The sequence below is a fragment of the Capricornis sumatraensis genome, chromosome 7 (assembly GCF_032405125.1).
Source record: "Capricornis sumatraensis isolate serow.1 chromosome 7, serow.2, whole genome shotgun sequence".
Taxonomy (NCBI): domain Eukaryota; kingdom Metazoa; phylum Chordata; class Mammalia; order Artiodactyla; family Bovidae; genus Capricornis; species Capricornis sumatraensis.
Genome location: NC_091075.1, coordinates 28,912,093 through 28,937,428, shown reverse-complemented (window position 1 = coordinate 28,937,428; position 25,336 = coordinate 28,912,093). Strand labels below are relative to the sequence as shown.

General features: G+C 37.6%; 1 protein-coding gene across 2 annotated transcripts in view; it reads left to right on the top strand.

The window, feature by feature from the left end:
* RAP1GDS1 (Rap1 GTPase-GDP dissociation stimulator 1) overlaps positions 1–25,336 on the top strand; it is a 156,505-nt gene that overhangs the window by 26,432 nt on the left and 104,737 nt on the right. For both annotated transcript variants that reach the window (XM_068974817.1, XM_068974816.1), the window contains exon 2: positions 16,588–16,695. In XM_068974817.1, the coding sequence (XP_068830918.1) occupies positions 16,588–16,695 (108 nt within the window). The remainder of the gene's footprint in view (positions 1–16,587; positions 16,696–25,336) is intronic.

Here is a 25,336-nt window from a genome sequence, read left to right as displayed (position 1 = left end):
AGAGACTGTATATTTAGAAAAGGTTGAGTGGAACTTGAATTTGGGGCATAAACAAATAAATCTTGAACTTTCACAAACTCGGTTAGTAGCATTCGTTATCAATAGTCCAAAGAGATAAATACCTATCTGTCGATCAGTCTGTCCATCCATCCACTACTATATAGTAAGACGATAGAATTAACATTTAAAAATATACACTATATCTTTATTTACATCCAGTGACCTTGAAACTAAAGGTATTATTTCTAGATAACCTCTGTATAGAAGATAAACTCTTAAAATTATGCTACTGTGACTAGCACAAAGAATCTCAGGAGTTACATTCGGAATCTAAAAAAGTGATACTGTCAGTTTGGTTTATTTCTCTCACCTAGTTCTTGTCTGCTCATAACAAAGATTTAGAATGACTGGAGAACTTGTAGCTCAAACAGACAGGATTTTATTAAGCAGGTAGTATTCTTAATGACAAACTAGTTACAGCTCAAGCAGGCAGCAGACTCCTGAGACAGAGGAGCAGGCAGACCCCTAAAGAAGTACATGGAGCCTTCTTGGCTTCTCTTTTTGTCCTTTCTGTTTCCTCCGCCTGGAGTAGGATTGGTTATGCCCAGTGCAAAATAGGGGAGGGTACCAGTGTTGGCCTCATTGGTTATGCCCAGCAGCAATCAGGCTTTCTTGCCTGCGGTTCTCACTCTGGTCCTCCACTTCCCCTTTCATGTTGTGTTTTTTATTTTTATTTTTTTTACCCTCTGCATGATTCTACCGTCTTGGACTCCTTTTTCTTTACTGACTACCTGACATTGCCAAGGAACTTATTTACAAGACAGAAATAGACTCAGACACACAGAAAACAAGCTTGCATATACTAAAGGGGAAAGAGGAAGAAGAATAAATCAGGGATTTGGGATTGACAGATGCACACTACTATATATAAAACATTAAAACTTACTGTATAGCACAGGGAACTGTATTCAGTATCTTCTAATAACCTATAATGGAAAAGAATCTGAAAAACGCTGTATATATGTATACATACACACATTATTTTTCATATATATATACATATCTCTGAATCACTTTATTATACACCTGAAACATTGTAAATCAACTATTCAGTTTAATTCAGTTGCTCAGTCGTGCCCGACTCTCTGTGACCCCATGAATCACAGCACACCAGGTCTCCCTGTCTATCACCGTCTCCCGAAGTTCACTCAAACTCACGTCCATCAAGTCGGTGATGCCATCCAGCAATCTCATCTTCTGTCATCTCCTTCTCCTCCTGTCCCCAATCCCTCCCAGTATCAGACTATTTTGCAGTGAGTCACCTCTTCGCATGAACTGGCCAAAGTATTGGAGTTTCAGCTTTCGCATCATTCCTTCCAAAGAACACGCAGGATTGATCTCCTTTAGAGTGGACTGGTTGGATTTCCTTGCAGTCCAAGGGACTCTCAAGAGTCTTCTCCAACACCACACTTCAAAAGCATCAATTCTTCAGCACTCAGCCTTCTTCACAGTCCAACTCTCACATCCATACATGACTACTTGAAAAACCATAGCCTTGACTAGACGGACCTTAGTCGGCAAAGTAATGTCTCTGCTTTTGAATATGCATCAAGGTTGGTCATAACTTTCCTTCCAAGGAGTAAGCGTCTTTTCATTTCATGGCTGCAATCACTATTTGCAGTGATTTTGGAGCTCCCCAAAATAAAGTCTGACACTGTTTCCACTGTTTCCCCATCTATATGCCATGAAGTGATGGGACCAGATGCCATGATTTTTGTTTTCTGAATGTTGAGCTTTAAGCCAACTTTTTCACTCTCCTCTTTCACTTTCATCAAGAGGCTCTTTAGTTCCTCTTCACTTTCTGCCATAAGGGGGATGTCATCTGCATATCTGAAGTTATTGCTATTTCTCCTGGCAATCTTGATTCCAGCTTGTGCTTCTTGCAGCCCAGCGTTCCTCATGATGTACTCTGCATATAAGTTAAATAAGCAGGGTGACAATATACAGCCTTGATGTACTCCTTTTCCTATTTGGAACCAGTCTGTTGTTCCATGTCCAGTTCTAACTGTTGCTTCCTGACTTGCATATAGGTTTCTCAAGAGGCAGGTCAGGTGGTCTGGTATTCCCATCTCTTGAAGAATTTTCCACAGTTGATTGTGATCCACACAGTCAAAGGCTTTGGCATAGTCAATAAAGCAGAAATAGATGTTTTTTCTGGAACCCTCTTGCTTTTTCGATGATCCAGTGGATGTTGGCATTTTGATCTCTGGTTCCTCTGCCTTTTCTAAAACCAGCTTGAGCATCTGGAAGTTCATTGTTCACGTATTGCTGAAGTGTGGCTTGGAGAATTTTGAGCATTACTTTACTAGCGTGCGAGATGAGTGCAATTGTGTGGTTGTTTGAGCATTCTTTGGCGTTGCCTTTCTTTGGAATTGGAATGAACACTGACCTTTTCCAGTCCTGTGGCCACTGCTGAGTTTTCCAAATTTGCTGGCATATTGAGTGCAGCACTTTCACAGCATCATCTTTCAGGATTTGAAACAGCTCCACTGGAATTCCATCACCTCCACTAGCTTTGTTCGTAGTGATGCTTTCTAAGGCCCACTTGACTTCACATTCCAGGATGTCTGGCTCTAGGTGAGTGATCACACCATCATGATTATCTGGGTTGTGAAGATCTTTTTTGTACAGTACTTCTGTGTATTCTTATAAACAATGGTTGTTTTTCTCTTTTAAGAAAAAAGAATTTCAGGACTTCCTATCCTAATATGACACTGTCTCATTTTGAGACTAGGTATTTTTCACAGTATATTCTTTGATAGTGATTATCTTAAGCACTTCTGTAGTCCAGTTATTTAACAATATCCCCACCTTTCTCATCATTTTTTTTTAGATATTAAGAAAAGGTAAAGCTGTAAAATTTTAGGTCTTACTAGAACACTTACATTGCAATACACACATAAAGACCAGTAAATTGACTTTCTGATAAAGGAGAAATTAGAGCATAAAGCCTTTGGTTAGAAGAAAAAAGACTGGACAAGGTTGTTTTAAAGGTTGTAGCAGGAAGTATAGGTGCGGTCATGTCTTTATGTCTTAGTATCTTTAACAAGGGCTTCTAAGAGGAAACACCTGAAATGAGAGCTAGCTTGCTGATCATGGGTAACAAAAGTTACAGTCATATTTTATCCGAATATAACAAGGCCTAAAAAGTGGCATTTTTTTACATTGATAGGTGGATAGCTGGATAAAGGAAGTTATCTGTTCAGCTGGGTAAAGGAAGGAAGGACAGAAAGAGAGGCAGCATAACATTTCATGTATTTATTTTTTTAATAATTTTTTTGAAGTATAGTTGATTTACTATATTGTGTTAGTTTCAGGTGTACAGAAAAGTGATTAAGCTATACACATATGCATATATCTATATACTTTTTCTATTTTTCTCATTATAGTTTGTTACAAGATATTGAATATAGTTTCTTATGCTATACAGTTAATCCTTGTTGTTTATATGTAGTAGTGTGAGTCTGTTAATTTCATACTCCCAATTTATACCTCCCTGCCACTTTGGTAACCATGTTTGTTTTCCGTGTCTGTGAGTCTGTTTCTCTTCTGTAAATAAGTTCATTTGTACTAATTTTTAGGTTCCATATATAAGTGATATCATATAATATTTGTCTTCCTCTAGATTCCACATATAAGTGATAGCATATAATATTTGTCTTCCCCTAGATTCCATGTATAAGAGCGTATAATATTTGTCTTTGTCTGATTTCACTTAGTATGATAATCTCTAGGTCCATCCATTGTTGAAAATGGCAGAACATTTTCTTTTAATGGCTGATTAACATTCCATTGTGGGCTTCCCTGATAGCTCAGTGGTAAAGAATCCACCTGCCAATGCAGGAAATGCCGATTTGATCCTTGGGTTGGAAAGATCCCCTGGAGGAGGAAATGGCAGCCCACTCCAGTATTCTTGCCTGGAAAATCCCATGGACAGGGGAGCCTGAGGGGCTACTGTCCATGGGGTTGCAAGAGTCAGACCTGACTTAGCGACTATATATGTATATATATTTTTTCCATTCTTATGTAGATATAGATATAGTTATATAGATTTGATCCTTGGGTTGGAAAGATCCCCTGGAGGAGGAAATGGCCCATTCCAGTATTCTTGCCTGGAAAATCCCATGGACAGGGGAGCCTGAGGGGCTACTGTCCATGGGGTTGCAAGAGTCAGACATAACTTAGTGACTATATATGTATATATATTTTTTTCCATTCTTATGTAGATATAATATAGTTATATAGATATATATACATACTTTTTTAGATTCTGTTCCCTCATAGGTCATTACCACATGATCCAGGAATCCCACTCCTAGGCGTATATCTGGAAAAGATGAAGGCTCTAATTTAAAAAGATATATGTGCTGAGTGGGATTGCTGAATCATGTGGTAACCATTGTATTCTGATTTGCACTTCTCTAATAATTAGCATTGTTTAGCATCTTTTCATATGTCTGTTATGTCTATTGGCTGGCGGTATGTTTTTGGAGACATGTCTGTTTAAGACATGTCCTGCCCCTCTTTTGATTGGATTATTTGGGTATTTTTGTTGCTGATCAGCATACCATTCTAATTCCCTGGTGGACATGTCTGTTATCCAGACAGAGAAGAGGACTCTGGGCAAAGCCAAGGTCACACTAACATTAATGGGCAGGTAGAGATTAAGAAGACCAAGAACAAATGTTCAGAGACGCTGGTGTTTTGAAGTAAGAGGAGGAGAAAGAGGCTTGTTGCAAGCATATTAAATAAGAGAGTCAAGAAAAGTCCATTGGATTTGTCAAGATATCATTTAAGACTTTTGCCAGACTAATTTTAGTTTTAGAGAACTTCCTTAGATTGTGGTTTTAAGAGTGATTGAGTGGTTAAGAAGTAGGAGACACAGAATTAATGACCAAAGTCAGTTTTCCTTTAACTCTTTGAAGATGTCATATTTTCTTTCATAAGCTAAGCTAGACCATATGCTGTCATATAAGAAATTATTCTTTTAAGAAAAAAAATTCATTTTAGTTATTAATACTGCTTAATACTAGAACTTCACATGAAAATTAGCCTGCTCTACTTACTGCCCCTGCCCTCCCCACCAGCCAAGAGCTTAGTAATTTTCTGTTAGAACATGCCCTCCCCACCAGCCAGAAGCTTAGAAGTTTTCTATTAGAACAGTTACAGTGCCTTAAATCTTGGTGGTGGTTTAGTTGCTAAATTATGTCTGACTCTTTGTGACCCCATGAACTGTAGCCCACCAGGCTTCTCTGTGCATGGGATTCTCCAGGCAAGAATAATGGAGTGGGTTGCCGTTTCCTTCTCCAGGGGATCTTCCTGACCCAGGGATCAAAACAGGGTCCTCTGCGTTGAGGGCAGATTCTTTACCAAATGAGCCACCGTGGAAGCCCGTCTTAAATCATTAGTAAATGTAAAATACAGAAATATGGATGTATGCACAAAAAATTCGGATGGTACGGATTCACTACTGAGATGTACTGTCATAGTTTGAGGGAGTCCAAAAATAATACCCTCTGTTGGCAGCCCACGCCAGTATTCTTCCCTAGAGAATCCCATGGACTTAGGAGTCTTGCGGGCTATGGTCCGTGGGGTTGCAAAGAGTCGGACACATGACTGAAGCAACTTAGCATAGCATCCCTTCCCAAGTTCAGAATCATTGGCGATATCAGCAGATGAATTCTCTGGTGGAATTCAAAATAACTGCTTTAAAATTGATAAAGTCTAGAGTGAAGGACAGGGCTTATTTGCATAGTCACAAAGTAACAGCTAATACTTCAGAGCTGACTTAGATATGTTTACTAATAAGCTTGTTACTGGTGCAGCTGAACAGCCAAAGAGAGGGAGAAACAGCATTCTTGCCCCTTCTGCTAAAAGATCAGGAACCCAGAAGGGACTGAGCTATGCATACCTAGTTCTTCTCTTTCACCTTGTTAGTGAAATAAATCATTCCTCTCCTGGATAATGGAGGTGGCAGATGCCAAGTGAGGAGGCAGAAGTGTCATTGAAATAGAAATTCCTAGTAAGGAAGCTTAAGACGAGTGGAAAAGGGGTTACTGTGGCATTTTATTTCCCAGTATGCTCTTTTAATGAGGTATAACTTACGCAAACTAAAATGCACAGATTTTAAGCAGTTTGAGCTTTGACAAATGTACATACTTACATAATCGCTATTCCCATCAAGATATCAACATTCTAACACTTTTTAAACGGATTCACGGTAAGAGTTTTTTAAGTAGTAGCCTCTTAATTCATTGAAAATGCTTAAGTCCAGTTCAGTTCAGTCGCTCAGTCATGTCTGACTCTGCGACCCCATGAATCGCAGCACGCCAGGCCTCCCTGTCCATCACCAACTTCCAGAGTTTACTCAAACTCATGTCCATTGAGTCGGTGATGCCATCCAGCCATCTCATCCTCTGTTGTCCCATTCTCCTCCTGCCCCCAATCCCTCCCAGCATCAGACTCTTTTCCAATGAGTAAACTCTTCGCATGAAGTGGCCAAGGTGTTGGAGTTTCATCTTTAGCATCAGGCTTTCAGTGAACACCCAGGACTGATCTCCTTCAGAATGGACTGGTTGGATCTCCTAGCAGTCCAAGGGACTCTGAAGAGTCTTCTCCAGCACCCCAGTTCAAAAGCATCAATTCTTCAGCGCTCAGCTTTCTTCACAGTCCAACTCTCACATCCATACATGACTACTGGAAAAACCATAGCCTTGACTAGATGGACCTTTAAATGCTTAAAAGATATATTAAATTTGTAATAATTCTGTTGACAACTTTGACTGTCTCTGGATGAAGAATTTAGTGAACTTTTCCTCAAGAAATCTCGCATCATTACATATATAATTATTTCTATGGAGAGACTGAATGGTGTTTTTTAATTGAGTAGAAATTTTTTAAAAAATGTTTGTAGTTTTTAGTTATATATTTTATATCCTCAAGTACTTAAATTGGCTTCATTAATATCTTTCTATATTAAAATATAACATCCTGATTTATATTTCTGATAATATGGAATGCATATTTAACAGGTAACATTTATTGAATACCTTCCCTTCCCTGTTGGTATGCTTTGGCTCATAAGTGGGTGTTACAGAGGATGGTAACTAGACAGCTTTCTGCAAGTAAGGAATGCGTTCCTTTATGCACTGAGTAAATTTAACAAATATTGACTGGCTGCCTTTTTGTGCCAAGTAATAGGTATAGTGCAATGACTGTAGCTGACAAGGTGCCCCATACAATATAGTGGGGGAGCATCTGTGAAGGCTGGATGCAGTAATAGAAAATGACCCTGGAGGGTTGAGGAAGAGAAGATTCAGACGAGCACGGATGGTCTCTGGGGTGGTGACGGTTAGGCTGAGACTTACTGAGAAGGGGATGTCAAGCAGGGAGCACTGGGGATGGAATCAAGGAAAAGAAAGAAGTAAAACAGGTCCAGGTGTCTATACACATAGTACTAAATAAGTCTTAACTACTTTTATTACTTGTTGACTAATACTTTTGATGGATTATTATAATTTGACTAACAGGGTATCTTGTTCTCCTCAGTGTTGTGGTAAATATTAGTTACTTTTAGTAATATCAACTTAGATATTATATCTTTTTCATACTTTATTTCAGAAAAATCAACCTACTTACTAAGATTGAACAAGTATATCTGAGATATGATTCCCTATGACTTCTTTTTAGTTAACAGAAGACATGCATATGAATATAGTTTTCTTTTCCTTTAGGGAAATGAATCAATTTCTTAAGCTATTTGAGCTCTCTTAAGAAAATAAGTATTAACAGTGGTTGTGAATGATATGCTGAAATTTTTAATAAAGTTTATTTAGGATTATTAGGTTAGCCACAAGTTGTATGAGGCATCACTGGAGCATGTTAGTATTATATAACATAAATTTTTAAATTTACTTTTTCCTGGGTTAGCATGGAAAATAAATGACCACTTATTTTATAATTGTTGTTCTTTAGTCAGTTAGTAATGTCTGACTGACTGCGACCCCGTGGACTGCAGCATGCCAGGCTTCCCTGTCTTCCCTGAGTTTGCTCAGAGTCGTGTCCACTGAATCGATGATGCCATCTAACTGTCTCATCATCTGCTGCCCCCTTCTCCTCCTGCCCTCAATCTTTTCCAGCATCAGGGTCTTTTCCAATGAGACTGCTGTTCACATCTGATGGCCAAAGTATTGGAGCTTCAGTGTCAGCATCAGTCCTTCCAATGAGTATTCAAGGTTGATTTCTTTTAGCATTGACTGGTGTGATTTCCTTGTAGTCCAGGGGACTCTCAAGAGCACAGTTTGAAAATATCAATTCTCAGGCACTCAACCTTCGTGGTCCAACTCACATCCATACATGACTACTGGAAAAACCATAGCTTTGACTATATGGACCTTTGTTGATAAGGTGATAGCTCTGCTTTTAATATTCTGTCTAGGTTTGTTATAGTTTTTCTTCCACGAAGCAAAGGTCTTTTAATTTCATGGCTACAGTCACCTTTTGCAGTGATTTTGGAGCCCAAGAAAATAAAGTCTGTCATTTTTTACATTTTTTCCCCATCTGTTTGCTATGAAGTATGAAGTGATGGGACCAGATGCCATGATCTTCGTTTTTTTAATGTTGAATTTTAAGCCAGCTTCTTCACTTTCCTCCTTCACCTTCATCAAGAGGCTCTTTAGTTCTTCTTAGCTTTCTGCCATAGGGTGGTATCATCTGCATATCTGAGGTTGTTTATATTTCTCCCAGCAATCTTGATTCCAGCTTGTGTTTCATGCAACCTGGCATTTCGCATGATATGCTGTGCATATAAGTTAAATAAGCAGGTTTGACAATATACAGCCTTGATGTTCTCCTTTTTCAAATTTGAACCAGTCCATTGTTCCATGTCCAGTTCTAACTGTTGCTTCTTGACCAACATACAGATTTCTCAGGAGGCAGGTAAGGTAATCTAGTATTCCTATCTCTTTAAGAATTTTCCCCAGTTTGCTGTGATCCATACAGACAAAGGCTTTCTTGTAGTTAATGAAGCAGAAGTAGATGTTTTTCTGAAATTTCTCTAGTTTTTCTATGATCCAACAGATGTTGGCAATTTGATCTCCAGTTCCTCTGTCTTTTCTAAATCCAGCTTATATATCTCGAAGTTCTCTGTTCATGTACTATTGAAGCTTAGCTTGGAGAATTTTGAGCATGACTTTCTGGCATGTGAATTGAGTGCAACTGTGTATTAGTTTGCACATTCTTTGGCATTGCCCTTCCTTGGGATTGGAATGAAAACTGACCTTTTCCAGTCCTGTGGCCACTGCTGAGTTTTCCAAATTTGCTGATATATTGAATGCAGCACTTTAACAGCATCATCTTTTAGGATTTGAAATAGCTTAGCTGGAATTCCATCACCTCCACTAGCTTTGTTCATAGTGATGCTTCCTAAGGCCCACTTGACTTCACATTCCAGGATGTCTGACTGTAGGTGAGTGACCACACCATTGTGGTTGTCCACGTCATCAAGACCTTTTTTGTATATTTCTTTTGTGTATTCTTGCCACCTCTTCTTAATATCTTCTGCTTCTGTTAGGTCCATACCATTTCTGTCCTTTATTGTGCCCATCTTTGCTTGAAATGTTCCCTTGGTGTCTCTAATTTTCTTGAAGAGATCACTAGTCTTTCCCATTCCGTTGTTTTCCTCTATTTCTTTGCACTGATCACTGAGGAAGGCTTTCTTATCGCTCCTCGCTGTTCTTTGGAACTCTGCATTCAGATGGGCATGTCTTTCCTTTTCTCCTTTGCCTTTCATGTGTCTTCTTTTCTCAGCTATTTGTAAGGCCTCCTCAGACAACCATTTTGCCTTTTTGCATTTCTTTTTCTTAGGGATGGTTTTGATCACCACCTCCTAGTGCTAGGAACCTTCGTCCATAGTTCTTCAGGCACCCTGTCTGTCAAATCTAATCCCTTGAATATATTTGTGACTTCGGATAATCATGAGGGATTTGATTAGGTCATACTTGAGTGGCCTAGTGGTTTCCCTTCTTTCTTCTGTTTAAGTCTGAATTTTGCAGTAAGTCCATTAAAGTTTATACCTTATTTGAGGCAGGGTGCTCAGGGCTGGTACTACTGGGATGACCCTGAGGGATGGAATGGGGAGGGAGATGGGAGGGACGGTCAGGATGGGGAACACATGTACACACATGGCTGCTTCATATGAATGTATGGCAAAACCACCACAATATTGTAAAGTAGTTAGCCTCCAATTAAAATAAAAAAGAAATAAAGAAAAAAAAGTTTATACCTTATTTGAAGTAAGAGAATGCCTGAGTTCATGATCTGAGCCACAGTCAGCCCCTGGTCTTGTTTTTGCTGACTGTATAGAGTTTCTCCATCTTCAGCTGAGAAGAATATAATCAGTCTGATTTTGGTATTGCCCATTTGGTGATGTCCATGTGTAGAGTACAGCATGGAAGAGTGTGTTTGCTATGACCAGTGCATTCTCTTGGCAAAACTGTTAGCCTTTGCCCCTCTTCATTTTGTATTCCAAGGTTAAATTTGCCAGTTACTCCAGGTATCTCTTGACTTCCTGCTTTTGCATTCCAGTCCCCTGTGATAAGGCTTCTCTTGTGAGTCAGACGGTAAAGAATCTGCCTGCAATGCAAGAGACCTGAGTTTGATCGCTGGGTCAGGAAGATCCCCTGGAGAAGGGAATGGCAACCCAGTCCAGTATTCTTGCCTAGAAATTCCCATGTACTGAGAAGCCTGGCGGGCTACAGTCCATAGGGTCACAAAGAGTCAGACACAACTAAGTGACTGACACCCTTGTGAAGAAAAGAACCTTATTTTGGTGTTGGTTCTAGAAGGTCTTGTAGGTCTTAATAGAACTGTTCAGCTTCAGCTTCTTCAGGATTAGTGGTTGGGGTTTAGACTTGGATTCCTGTGATATTGAGTGGTTTGCCTTGTACACGAACCAAGATCATAAGCTGACAATGTACAAAATTCTGTTAAAATTTATACCTTACTTTGATACAAAAATACGTGAAATTCAAATACTAGAGCAGCAGTCTCAGGGGTCTTTGGTATCTTATTAGGGTGTCTGTGATGTCAAAACTATTTGCATAGTATCAAGACTTTTTTTTTCTCCTTTTCACCGTGTTGACAGTTGCATTCACAGTGTTCTAAGAGTAATTGGAGTTGAAAACCGCTGGTGCTTCAGTGTGTACTAATCAGTAGTAGCAGCAAACTGCAATAATTAGTAGTTATTATATTCTTTATTATCATATACTTGAGGTTGAAAAAAATGCCAATTTCACTTAAGAATGTCCATGATGTGGGCTTCCCTGGTGGTCCAGTAGTTAAAACTTTGCCTTCCAATGTATCAAGTATGGGTTCAGTTCCTGATCTGGGAGCTAAGATCTCCCATGGCTCAGGGTCAAAAAAATAAAAAAGAAGAAAACAAAAAACAAATCAGAAGCAGTGTTGTAACAAATTCAGTGTAGATTTTTAGCATGTTCCACATCAAAAAAAAAGAAAAAGAAAAAAGACCATGTTTTTAAAACTTTCAACCTTTTCATACACATTTTGAAAGTATACTGTGATAAAATGGGAAGTACACATAAAACGCTTGCATTGCATTGTAAACTCTGATAGTTATCTCTTAAGTGAAGCAGTTGTTCACTCTTTGAGTTGTGAGCTGACTGAGATACTTTTTTTCCATGGAATAGCTTTTTTTCTTTTTTTTTTTTTAAGAACTGAGAGATAAACTGGCTTTTCATATTTGGCAGATATTTTCTCACAAATGAATGAGGTTAATTTGTCACTGAAGAAAAAAATTGACAGTATCTGTTCCTAGTGATAAAATTAAGAGTTTTTAAGAGAAAATTGGAACTTTGGAAAACTTGTATCACTTTCAGCTTGATAGCTTCCTAATACCTAGTCTTTAAAAAAGATTAGTGATGATATTAATAAATATGATATCCTGAAATAGTACAATGAAATGTGTTGATATTTGGAAGATATACATGTCTCCATGACTTAATTTTTTAAATGATCAATTCATCGATGTTAAATATATTGCATGTATAAAAGCTTCAAAGTGCAAAAGAGCAATGGATTTTCACGTAACTTGGCGGTGCTCATTTGTATTGTTTCAGATTTCCCATGGTAACTAATGTTTAAAAAAATACTGCTCATTAAGTTTTGGTATGGTATCAAATAATGCCCACCATTATCTGAAGCCTATATGCAGGTCAGGAAGCAACAGTTAGAACTGGACATGGAACAACAGACTGGTTCCGAATAGGAAAAGGAGTATGTCAAGGCTGTATATTGTCACCCTGCTTATTTAACTTCTATGCAGAGTTCATCATGAGAAATGCTGGGCTGGAAGAAGCATAAGCTGTAATCAAGATTGCCGGGAGAAATATCAGTAACCTCAGATATGCAGATGACACTACCCTTATGACAAAGTGAAGAGGAACTAAAAAGAGCCTCTTGATGAAAGGGAAAGAGAAGAGTGGAAATGTTGGCTTAAAGCTCAACATTCGGAAAACGAAGATCATGGCATCTGGTCCCATCACTTCATGGGAAATGGATGGGGAAACAGTGGAAACAGTGTCAGACTTTATTTTTGGGGGCTCCAAAAGCACTGCAGATGGTGACTGCAGCCATGAAATTAAAAGATGCTTACTCCTTGGAAGGAAAGTTATGACCAACCTAGATAGCATATTCAAAAACAGAGACATTACTTTGCCAACAAAGGTCCGTCTAGTCAAGGCTATGGTTTTTCCAGTGGTCATGTATGGATGTGAGAATTGGACTGTGAAGAAAGCTGAGTGCCAAAGAATTGATGCTTTTGAACTGTGGTGTTGGAGAAAACTCTTGAGAGTTCCTTGGACTGCAAGAAGATCCAACCAGTCCATCCTAAAGGAGATCAGTCCTGGGTGTTTATTGGAAAGACTGATGCTGAAGCTGAAACTGCAATACTTTGGCCACTTCCTGTGAAGAGTTGACTCATTGGAAAAGACCCTGATGCTGGGAGGGATTGGGGGCAGGAAGAGAAGGGGCCGACAGAGGATTAGATGGCTGGATGGCATCACCAACTCAATGCACATGAGTTTGGGTGAACTCCAGGAGTTGGTGATGGACAGGGAGGCCTGGCGTGCTGCGATTCATGGGGTCACAAAGAGTCAGACATAACTGAGCGACTGAACTAAATTGATTATCTGAAGAGGCAGTGAAAATATGCTCCTGTTTCTCAACTGTGTATATGTGTGAGGCTGAGTTTTTTTCATCTACTCAATCAAAACAACAAATTATAAAAGATTGAGTACAGAAGCAGACGTGAGAATCCAGGTATCTTCTATAGGGCAGACATTATAGAGACTTGTGAAAATGTAGAGCAGTGCTGCTCTTCAGTAAGTTTTCTCAGTTTTGAAGTATTTTTCATTAAAAATATAATTATGTTAATAGTTCTATATTAGTTTTAAATGAATTAGTAAAGTCAGTCTTTAAAAGTCTCATTTTTAAGTTTTAGTATGTTAAATATCAATATAAATTTAAAAAGAGCTCTTTTGTACATGATGCTATACACAGAAAATCCTAAAGACACCACCAGAAACTCTCACACCTTATCAATGAATTTGGTAAAGTTGCAGAATACAAAAGTATTATACAGAAATTTGTTGTGTTTCTGTACACTAACAATGAACTATCAGAAAGAGAAGTTATGATGATAATCGCATTTACTATTGCATCAAAAAGAATAAAATACGTAGGAATAAACCAACTTGAGGAGTAAAAGACCTGTACTTGGAAAACTATGAGACATTGATGAAGGAAATTGAGATTTTACAAGCAGGTGAAGATATACAGTATTCTTGGATTGAAAGAATTACTATTGTTAAAATGACCATACTACCCAACGTAATCTACAGCTGCAATCCTTGTCAAAATACCAATGGCATTTTTCACAGAACTAAGACAAATAATTTAATAATTTGTGTGGAAGCACAAAAGACCCTGAAAAGCCAAAACTATCCTGAGAAAGATGACCAGTGCTGAAGGAATTACACATCTTTACTTCAGACTATACTACAAAGCTGCGGTCATCAAAACAGTATGGTGCTGCACAGGCAGCACCATAAATAAAGGAAAGAGAATAGAAAGCCCAGAAATAAACTGACACATTTATGGTCAATTAGTACACAACAAAGGAAGTGAGACCATACAGTGGAGAAAAGATTCAATAAGTAGTGCTGGGAAAACTGGATTGCTACATGGAAAAGAATGAAGTTAGAACATTTTCTAATACCATATGCAAAGCTAGACTCCAAATGGATTAGAAAGTATAAAATTCCTAGAGGAAAATATAGACAGAACACTTTTTGATATAAACTGTAGGAGTGGTTTTTTGGATTAGTCTCCTAAAGCAAAGGAAATAATAAAAGCAAAAATAAATGGGACCTAGGTAAACTTGAAAGCATTTGTGCATCAAAGGAAAGCATCAGCGAAACGAAAAGCCTACTGAATGGGAGAAAATATTTACTAATACTATGACCAATGAGGGGTTAATATTCCTAAATATATAAGTAGCTCATACAGCTGAAAATCAGAAAAAAAAAAACCCGATTAAAAAATGGACAAAAGACCTGAACAGATATTTCCCAAAGACATGCAGATGACTATTAGGCATATTAAAAAATGTTCAACATCATTAATCATCAGTAAAATATGTTAGAACCACAATGAGCTATCACCTAACACCTGACAGAATGGCTGTCATTAAAAAGACCACAAGTAACACATGTTGGTGAGGATGTGAAGAAAAGGGAATCCTTGTATACTGTTAGGAGGAATGTAAATTGGTGCAACCACTGGAAAACACCATGGAGATTTCTCTAAAAATAGAACTACCATATGAGCCTGTAATTCCACTCCTGGGTGTACATATCAAAACACTAATTCAAAATGATACATTCATCCCAGTGTTCATAGCAGCCCCTCTCCCCTTCCTTCTCCACACTGGTTACCACTACTTTGTGCTCTGTATCGGTGAGGCTGTTTCTTTTTCACTGTATTTACTAGTTTGCTGAATTTTTTAGATTCTACATATAAATGATATCACACTTTGTCTCAGTATTCCAGTATAAAAAAGAAGGAAATTCTGCCATTTGCAACAAGGTGGGTAGACCTAGAGAGTATTAAGCTAAGTGAAATAAGTCAGACAAATACTGTATGATATCATTTATATGTGAAATTTAAAAAATACAACAAACTAGTAAATACAGCAAAAAAGAAACAGACTCACTGATACATAGAATAAAGCATGGGCAATAAAAGGGTAAAGGATTAAGTAGTACAAACTGATGTAGAGCATAAGCTACAAGGGTATATTGTACAATATAGGAAATATAGCAAGTATTTTATAATAACTATACATGGATTATAGCCTTAAAAAATTGTGAATCACTGTATTCTACACCTGTTATTTATATAACATTGTACATCAAATATACTTTAATAAAAATTTAATAACTCCTTGGCATCCTAAATAATTTTTAATATGTAAAAAAATTTTAACAATCTATGGTCTGGAGAAATCCATATTTAATTTAGGAGAAGAGCAGTGTTTTAAAGGGCTTCCCAGGCGGCTCAGTGGTAAAGAACCTGCCTGTCAATACAGTGGACATGGCTTCAGTCTTTGGATCTGGAAGATCCCCTGGAGGAGGAAATGGCAATCCACTCCAGTATTCTTGCCTGGGAAATCCCATGTACAGAGGAGTCTGGAGGGCTACAACAGTGCATGGGGTCGCAAAAAGTCAGACTTGACTTAGTGACTGAGCATGCAAACTGCTGTAAAATCCAAAATGTACACATTTTGACTTAACGCAGTACCTCGAAGTGTTTAAGTGGCAGTTTTAAAAAGCTTTATATTATTGAGCATCTCCGTAGACAGGGGCTTCTGTTCATGGAATTCTCTAGGCAAGGATACTGGAGTGGGTAGCCATTCTCTTCCTTCTCCAGGGGATCTTCCCTATCCTTGGGTTTCCTGCATTGCAGGCAGATTATTTACCATCTGAGCCATCAGGGAAGCCCATAATAATAAATAGATTTTATTATTTTAAGTCAAATTATTTTGAAACTTTTCTAAAGCTTCATTTTCATTTTATATATTTGAAATGCAACAGAGGAAGCCAAAAAAATGTAATCCATTATTACTCGCAAAGCTTACATAAGTTTTGGTGGACGTCTCGTTTTTTTCAGTTAACCATAGCTGGTTCGTGAACAATAAATAAGGCATAAGAATGCTGAAAAGATGTTCTGTGACTATGGTATATTCTTGGTATCATACAGATACAGTGACTATTTTATATGAGTTAAATGTATAAAATTTTATTAAAAAATGAGTAATTGTATAGTCCATTGCCATTTTGGAATGTATATGAAAATTAATTCACCACAGTGGGAGCCTTTTGCCTCTTTGTAGTGTTTATCGTGTAACATGATGGTTAGTGAGGTTTCTGATTTCTTTTTTTCTCTAAGCAGATAATCTCAGTGATACCTTGAAGAAGCTGAAGATAACAGCTGCTGACAGAACTGATGATAGTTTAGAAGGATGCTTGGATTGTCTACTTCAAGCTTTGACGCAAAATAGTAAGTTGATTTTTTTAGGTGGCGGGGGGTGGTGCCCTGGTCACTCAGACTGTAGAGTCTGCCTGCAGCGCAGGAGACCTGGGTTTGATCCCTGGGTTGGGAAGATCCCCTGGAGATGGAAATGGCACCCCACTCCAGTATTCTTGCCTGAAAATCCCACGGATGGAGGAGCCTGGCAGGCTACAGTCCATGGGATCACAAAGAGTCAGACACGACTGAGCGACTTCACTTTACACTTTAGTAAGTTTTTTTTATGTTTACTCAAATGCCAAACAAACAAAAAAACAAGTCGGCAGTCTTTCAGAAATTCATATATAGTTTAGGAAATAACTTGCATTCACATTGTTTGAATTCTTTTGAATCCTATGTTTGAATACTGATGTTGTTTTCCTTGTTCCACACTCCTACCTACCTCCCCACCCCCAGGATACTGAAAGCCAAGTTGATAGGCAGAAGAAAGGAGAAATTGATTGGTAGTGGTGACATTAATACCAATCCCAGAGAGAGGCAGTTCTTAACAGACATGCACCAAGAGTTGTTTTTCTTCTTAACACCTACATTTGTGCTTTAAAAAAAAGACTGTGTTAACATGTGGAGAGGAGAAGCAGAGAGGAAGCTTATGAAAAAAGGAAGAAACAGGGCGCTTAAAACCCTTAACATTTTTTTATGATAGCTTTTTAATCATTTTACTTTAAAATAATGTATGCATAGATTTAATTGCAAAGAGTCATCCAAAAATCCCTTAAAATTGAGGTAACTCTTGATCTTTGGTGGTGTGGTAAATAATACTAGAGATAAAAATTACACAGCTCTTCACTGACTAATTCATGGTATTGTTGCATTTGAGCCATCATACTTCTAGTCATTAATTTCTGTATTATCACAGTGAATAGATAGGTACAGAATAATTTTCATTTGTTCTCTTAATTCTGCTTGGCTGTACTTTGGTTTATGCTTTACTTGTTTTTAATTATGCCTTTATTTTACCCTGAGAGTAATTATGTAGCTGACAAATAATTCAGGAGGGAAGTTATATACTGTATTGTTAAAGTTAAATTTGAAGCACTTTGAGATGTATGCTTTTTTTTCCTTTAGTAAACTGTGATAAGAAAATTAAAATAATTGATTGCAGTGGTCTTCATGAAAAAGTACATTTTAAAGCTGGCTTTTATAATTCTATTTCAGTAGTTGTTTGCTTTTGAGATTACAGTTTTGTCAAGCTGTTTGATCTTAGAGATATCACAGAAGGGGTTTAAACAAGGTGTTCAGTGAGACCATCTGGATAAAGGGCACAATGGGAATGCAAAGGAACGATAAAAAGGGACTTCCCTGGTGGTCCAGAGGTTGTCTTTGCTCCCAATGCAGGCAGTTAGGGTTCCATTCTGGTTTGGGAGCTAAGATCCCACATGACAAAGGGCCAAAAAACAAAACGCAAGCAGTTTTGTAACACATTCAATAAAGACTTTAACAATAGTCCAAATCAAAAAAAAATTTTAAAAAAGAGAGAAGAGAATGTGTAAGGCTTTGTTCACCGTTGTAGTAGATATATGTGGCTATTTAAATTTAATAAAAGATTAAGTTTTTTTACTCTTAACTTTTCAGTAACCCTGTTTGGTTGGTGACTTCCTTATTGGGGATCATAGATGTAAACTATTTACACAATGACAAAAGATTTTTATGGGTAGTGGTGGTCTTAAAGATGAGAGAAAACCACAGGATGGCCTGATTTTTACGCATCCCTATATAGGTCGATTTACATAATATGTAATTAGTCTACATAAATTGAGAATCTCTAGTTCATTTTTTTTTTTTTTTTGAAGCCTTGCTTTCTTATAACTTCTTTTGTTTTCAATGGCCCAGGTTTTTCTTTATGTTAGAAACATGCAGTATTTCCCAAATGGACCATTCATTCAGAACCTGAAGGGTGGGGATTCCATGTCCTTGATTAGACATTGAGGGGCACTCAGTGCTCTCCTGGAAAGACTGAAACCCAGAGAGAGTTGATGAAGAGAAGTGAAAAAAGGAAGCAAAATTTTATAGTGTTTTAAAGAACAGATTCAGGAAATACTGACACGTGTGTATGGTGTTGGATTAAATTTCAGACCCATTGCTGAGTTATTTGTTAGCCCCATTTATTGAAAATGGTCTTGAAATTGTATTTCATAAAATGTTAAGGACAGATAGTTCCACAATGGTAAGGAAAACAACAAACTGCCAATTTAATCATTGACTCTTCAGGAAGGGAACAAAAGGGATATGTCTTCTGAAGAATCTGTAACAAAATTCATAATTGTCTTCACATCTGAGACTGTTGACACAAAATAATTTGATGTAGGAAGAGGTAGTTCCTGCAGATGTCCTGTCTTTAACTTCCGAATGATATTTATCACTGATTGAGTGTCCACTGTGTACTACTTAGCACTAGACTTCAAACTTAATCTGTTGTCTGATCTTTCCAATAGACCCATGATGAGGTATTATATACATCACCATTTAAAAGGTAGGGAAACAGTCCCTGTAAGTTTACTTGCCTTGTTCTGGCAGAATCTAGAGTTTGAATTGTAACTCTTGGTTTACAAAATTTAAAAAACTACATTCTGAGTATAGTGCAGCTTTTTTCTGAGTTTATAGAATGTGAAAGTGTTTTCAGAAGGTAGATTTTACTATGGTTTTAAATTTTTGCTTTTTTAAAAAAGTGGTTTCAAATTATTAGTACAGAGGAAGGAGATTTATAAACCCATGAGCTGTATATTTTTAGATATTTATTGATGTGTTTTGTAAAATTAACATCTAGCTTTTAAGCAAGAAAAAATTTTTAAAATATCAGTGAGATGTTTATTTTATACAGTTGTTCTTCTCTGAATAAAGTGCTTGATCCATTGCTACTTCTGTGCTCTTAAAGGTAAAATTGTAAAGCATGTAACTGAGAATCTATTCTGGCTTTTTTATACAGAGAAGTTCTAGTTTCATAATTCTTCCTTTAGTGTCAGGTATTCTAACTAAAAATATCAGTGTTTGCATTAGTATTGCACCTGATCAAGAAAGAATGATTTCTCTATCTGTACAAGATGGTAATGTGGGTAATGGAAATCTAAAAGTTTTATTTTGTTATTTACTAACCTGTCATTAAAAAGCAGAGATATTACTTTGCCAACAAAGGTCCGTCTAGTCAAGGCTATGGTTTTTCCCATGGTCATGTATGGATGTGAGAGTTGGACTGTGAAGAAAGCTGAGCGCCGAAGAATTGATGCTTTGGAACTGTGGTGTTGGAGAAGACTCTTGAGAGTTCCTTGGACTGCAAGGAGATCCAACCAGTCCATCCTAAAGGAGACCAGTCCTGTGTGTTCATTGGAAGAACTGATGCTGAAGCTGAAACTCCAGTACTTTGGCCAACTCATGCAAAGACTTGACTCAGTGGAAAAGACCCTGATGCTGGGAGGGATTGAGGGCAGGAGGAGAAGAGGACAACAAAGGATGTGATGGCTGGATGGCATCACAGACTCAATGCACATGAGTTTGGGTGAACTGCGGGAGTTGGTGATGGACAGGGAGGCCTGACGTGCTGCGATTCATGGGGTCACAAAGAGTCGGACATGACTGAGTGACTGAACTGAACTGAACTGAACCGAACCTGTCATTGGAAGGGACATTTCTGAAAGGAAAGAAATCATGCTTTTAAGTTTAAATGATTAGAATCTGAAATTAGAATTTTCACTTTGCATGACTTCAGAGTGTTTTTTAGAATTTGGAGTGGGCATTAAATCTAGTATATGTAAGGATCTTAAGAGACAAAAGTTGAAAATTTGAGTATTTGCTAGACGTTATGGAAAACATTTTGTTTAAGCAAGTAGTTTGTGTACATCTGAAATCTGAATTAACATAGAAGCATTCAGTCACTCATTACTAAATACTTCAGATCTCAAATGTTTTTAGTAAATATATAAAGGCTACCAGTAAAGAAATCAGCCTGGTTTATTCTGTCTCTCTTGATTAAGGGAATAGTTAGAAGACTGTCCGTAAATGCTTGTTGAGTTGTATTGGTACTTTATTTCATGCTTATTTAAAAATGTAAAACAGGCCACATTTTTGTCCCTAAACATTAAGACAGGAATTGTCCTTAGAGAATATGACATCTGATCCACCTTGTAGGACAACCTACTAGCATAAATTAAAGGCCTCAAAATGAGCAAAATTAGCAGTCATTCATAATAAAAATTCTGTTCTTTTGTAAGAGAATGGGGACCGTGTTCCTGTTGGTTGGGAGAACCACAGAACAATATCAGCATGATCACCAACACAGCTTTTACATCTTTTTTGTAACAGTTTAGACTGTTTTCCTCTGTCTTACTGCCTCATATACCTTTGTGTTTTAACTTGAGTTAATTGCCTGATGGCAGTTATTATCTATAGAAAACCTATGAAAGAACATCAGTTTACTTGTTTTTAAAGAAGGAAATATTTAGTATCTAGTTCCATATTCATAACTTCATAATATTCATCTCCCTATCGAATTCTTGGGTTATTTCTTTGCCCTTGTTCTTTATTTTCTTCATTTTGTTGATTTTTGGTTCCCTATTAGGCTATAATCCTAAGCATATCAAATAATATACGGAAGCTGCTCAAGTAGATCATAAATCTTCTCTAACAGTAAGAATTTTCTGTTGTCATTTACTTTTAGTCTGCTTTATGCCTTTAATTTTTTGAACAGACTCATTATCATGTGTCAAAATTATTTCCTAAGTTAAAGACTTTGAAATTTATTATCAGCTGTTTTTCAATAGCCTTATTAAATCTGCAGTTACTGATCATGAAAGATTGCTGCTGTTTTAGTAGAAATGAAAGCTTATTTTACTTAATTCTTTCATAGCAATATCTAGATATCACTTTTTTTCTCTAAGGTATCAAATGTACCACAGAGTGGTATGTCTTTTTTGCAAGGTGAATTATGTTGGTCTCCTCCTTTACATACGTTTGTGTTATGTGGCTCTTTTGATTATTACATCCATCATTTATGAGGGCTTATGGCTGGTGCTAATCATAAATTACCAAGGGTTCAGTTTTTATTCAATAAAGAAAGAAAGTGAAGTTTCTCAGTCATATCTGACTCTTTGCGACCCCATGGCCTGTAGCCTACCAGGGTCCTCTGTCCATGGGATTTTCCAGGCAAGAATACTGGAGTGGGTTGCCATTTCCTTCTCCAGGGGATCTTCTCAACCCAAGCATTGAATCCTGGGTCTCCCGCATTGAGGGCAGATGCTTTACGATTTGAGTCACCAGGGAAGCCCTTATTAAAGGTAGTATTTGAAGAGTAGAAGAGACTGAACTAGAGACTGTGGTCAACTAAAAAGACACTGAGAGTTCTTGATGAATTAAGATTTCCTGGATCTTCCCTGTAGCTTAGACGGTAAAGAATCTGCTTGCAATGCAGGAGACGCAGGTTCGATTCCTGGGTCGGAAAGATCCTCTGGGGAAGGGAATGGCAACCCACTCCAGTATTCTTGCCTGGAGAACCCCATGGACAGAGGAGCCTGGTGGGCTACAGTCTATGGGATCGCAAAGAGTTGGACACGACTGAGCGACTAACACTACACTACTGCTACTGCTAGTGGTGGTTGTCGCTAAGCTGTGTCCAACTGTTTGTGACCCCATGAATTGCAACACGCCAGCCTTCTCTGTCCATTTCACCATCTCCTGGAGCTTGCTCAAATTTATGTCTGCTTAGTCAGTGATGCTATCCAACCATCTCATCCTCTGTCATCCCTTTCTTCTCCTGCCTTCAATCTTTCCCAGCATCAGGATCTCTTCTAATGTGTGAGCTTTTCCCATCAGGTAGCCAGAGTATTGGAGCTTCAACATCAGTCCTTCCAGTGAATATTCAGGATTGATTTCGTTTAGCATTGACTGGTTTGATCTCCTTGCAGTCCAAGGGGCTTTCAAGAGTCTTCTCCAACACCACAGTTCAAAAGCATCAGTTCTTCAGCACTCAACCTTCTTTATGATCCAATTCTCACATCCATACTTGACTACTAGAAAAACCATAGCTTTGACTAGATGGACCTTTGTTGGCAAAGTAATGTCTCTGCTTTTCAATGCATTGACTAGGTTTCTCTTAGTTTTTCTTCCAAGGAGCAAGCATCTTTGAATTTCATGGCTGCAGTCACCATCTGCAGTGATTTTGGAGCCAAACAAGATAGTCTGTTACTGTTTCTATTGTGTTTCTCCATCTTTTAGCATGAATTGATGGGACTGGATGCCTTGATCTTAGTTTTTTGAATGTTGAGTTTTAAGCAAGCCAGCTTTTTCATTCTCCTCTTTCACCTTCATCAAGAGGCTCTTTAGTTCCTCTTACCTTTCTGCCATAAGGGTGGTATCATCTGCATATCTGAGGTTATTGATATTTCTCCTGGCAGTCTTGATTCCAGCTTGTGCTTCATCCAGTCTGGCATTTCACATGATACTCTGCATATAAGTTAAAGAAGTAGGATGACAATATGAAGCCTTGATATACTCCTTTTCCAGTTTTGAACCTGTCCATTGTTCCATGTCCAGTTCTAACTGTTGCTTCTGGACCTGCATACAGATTTCCTAGGATGCAGGCAAGGTGGTCTGATATTCCCATAGTAGTGGTGGCCATCTAAATCTGAATTTTCCTACACAGTCTAAAAAGATTCTGTATAAAATCAACAAAATAGATTGGATAAAATAAAATATTCATAACCTGTGTTGGAGAAAACGAAGAACTTCAGATTACTAGGAGAGAGAGAAATAAATACCTATATCTGGCCTACTCGGCTTCAGATCCCATTTTAGAGTTCATGCAGACTGCAGAGACTACCTGGAAAAGACAGGAGGGGTTGAATCAGGAGCCCTAGGGGTGATAGTTTGCAATAAAAATTGTTCTTAGAAAAATCTTACCTTGGTGGGAAAATCCTAAGATTTGGGCTTAGGTTCACTCAGAGCATTGGCTATTCGGAAATCAAAAGGAGACTTGTCTCCCAGGATACGCAAGACCCTAGGCAGCAGATCAGGAGAGTGACTCTTCAGAGGATGAAATTGTTCCCCCTTGTAGGCTTGGTGATGAAGGGAAAGGGGGACACAAGATGGGGACATTTAAGTGTCCTGTAGAAGTAAGAAAATCATGCTGTTAGAAGACACACTAAGAGCTCTCTTTGGTTTAATTTCAGAAGAAGGAGCTTTTGAACTAAAAAACCTGAGAATCGATCCTAAATCTTTTCCTTACTGTATACAACTTTTATTGCTAGTTAAAAACTACACACTGAAGAGCCTGGCACACTACAGCCCCTGGGGTCACGGAGAGTCGGACTTGACTGAGCAAGCAACACTTTCACTTTTCACACACTGAATAGGAAATTACAGGTTATGTATGTGCATAGGTACTACAAGGAAAAAGCAGAAAATGAGAATTGAAACATTTTAGCTATTAATTTTGTTTCTCCTAAACCAACCATGAAGCAGTTACCAGTAACAGAACACCATGACCCATATTAAATATCCTTAAGCCTTTATAGATATGAAAAGGCAAAAGAATATATGAATAAGAAATTCAGAAACGTGGAGCCAGAGTGGATAAATATTGGGAAGATGTGAAGTAAAAGTTGACTAGAAGATGAAGAAAAAGAATTATTTAAAAAATTAAGAGTAAATTACAGGGTACCAAGGAAGAATAGAGATGACTGAAAATTTAATGAACCACATTGAGGAAAATGGGTCAAATGAAGACAAAATAAAGGATCCGAGAGAAAAGGACTAATATAAAAGGTAAGCAAAAAGATATAACATACCTGCATTTGGAATCCTTAAGGAGAAAAACAAAACATTGAAATAGAACTCATATTTGGGTATGAACTTTTCTGAAGTAGAAAACCAGAATCTCTATGGTGAAAGTACCCACCATGTGCTTGTGAAAATTGATCTTGAGGAAGTTTAGCAAAACTTTGATACTTCAAAGGTAAAAATAAATACAAAAAGGAAATCCTCCAGGCCTCCATGCTAAAAGATTAGGTTATTTAAAAAGAAAAGGAAATTAGATTGGCATCAGACTCTTCAACAACAATATGCAGAACAATTCAGTATTAGAGCAGTATTTTCAGAAAACTCAAGGAATAAGAATTTGACGTTGCCAAAGTGCTCAGTAAGTATCAAGACAATAGAAAAATTCTCCTAACCATGGGAGAACACAGGGAATACTATACTCATTAGCCTTCCAGAGGAATCTTCCAAACTTTTGCTATTCAATACAGTATCCACTCTCTGTCATAGCTGTTGAGCATTTGAAATGAGGCTAGTCTGGGCTAGTGGTCCTGTAAGTATAAAATGCATACTGTTTTTTAAAGACTTAGTAGTTCCCCAAAGTCAAATGTCTCTTTAAAAGTTTTAAAATTAGTGATTACATATTGAATCTCACTTCTTAAATTTTATATAATATTTATAAATATTTTATTTTTGTTGGAGCTTTGTAAACCATCATTTTTTTTTAATTTTTTTTATCTTTTTAATTTTTTTGTTGTTTTTATTTTTATTTTTTTTTTAATTTTACCATCATTTCTTGAATTATGATTTAAGAGTTAAGGTTTAAGAGTTGGGCCAACCAGTATGGTATGATGGCAATGCAATTTAGAGA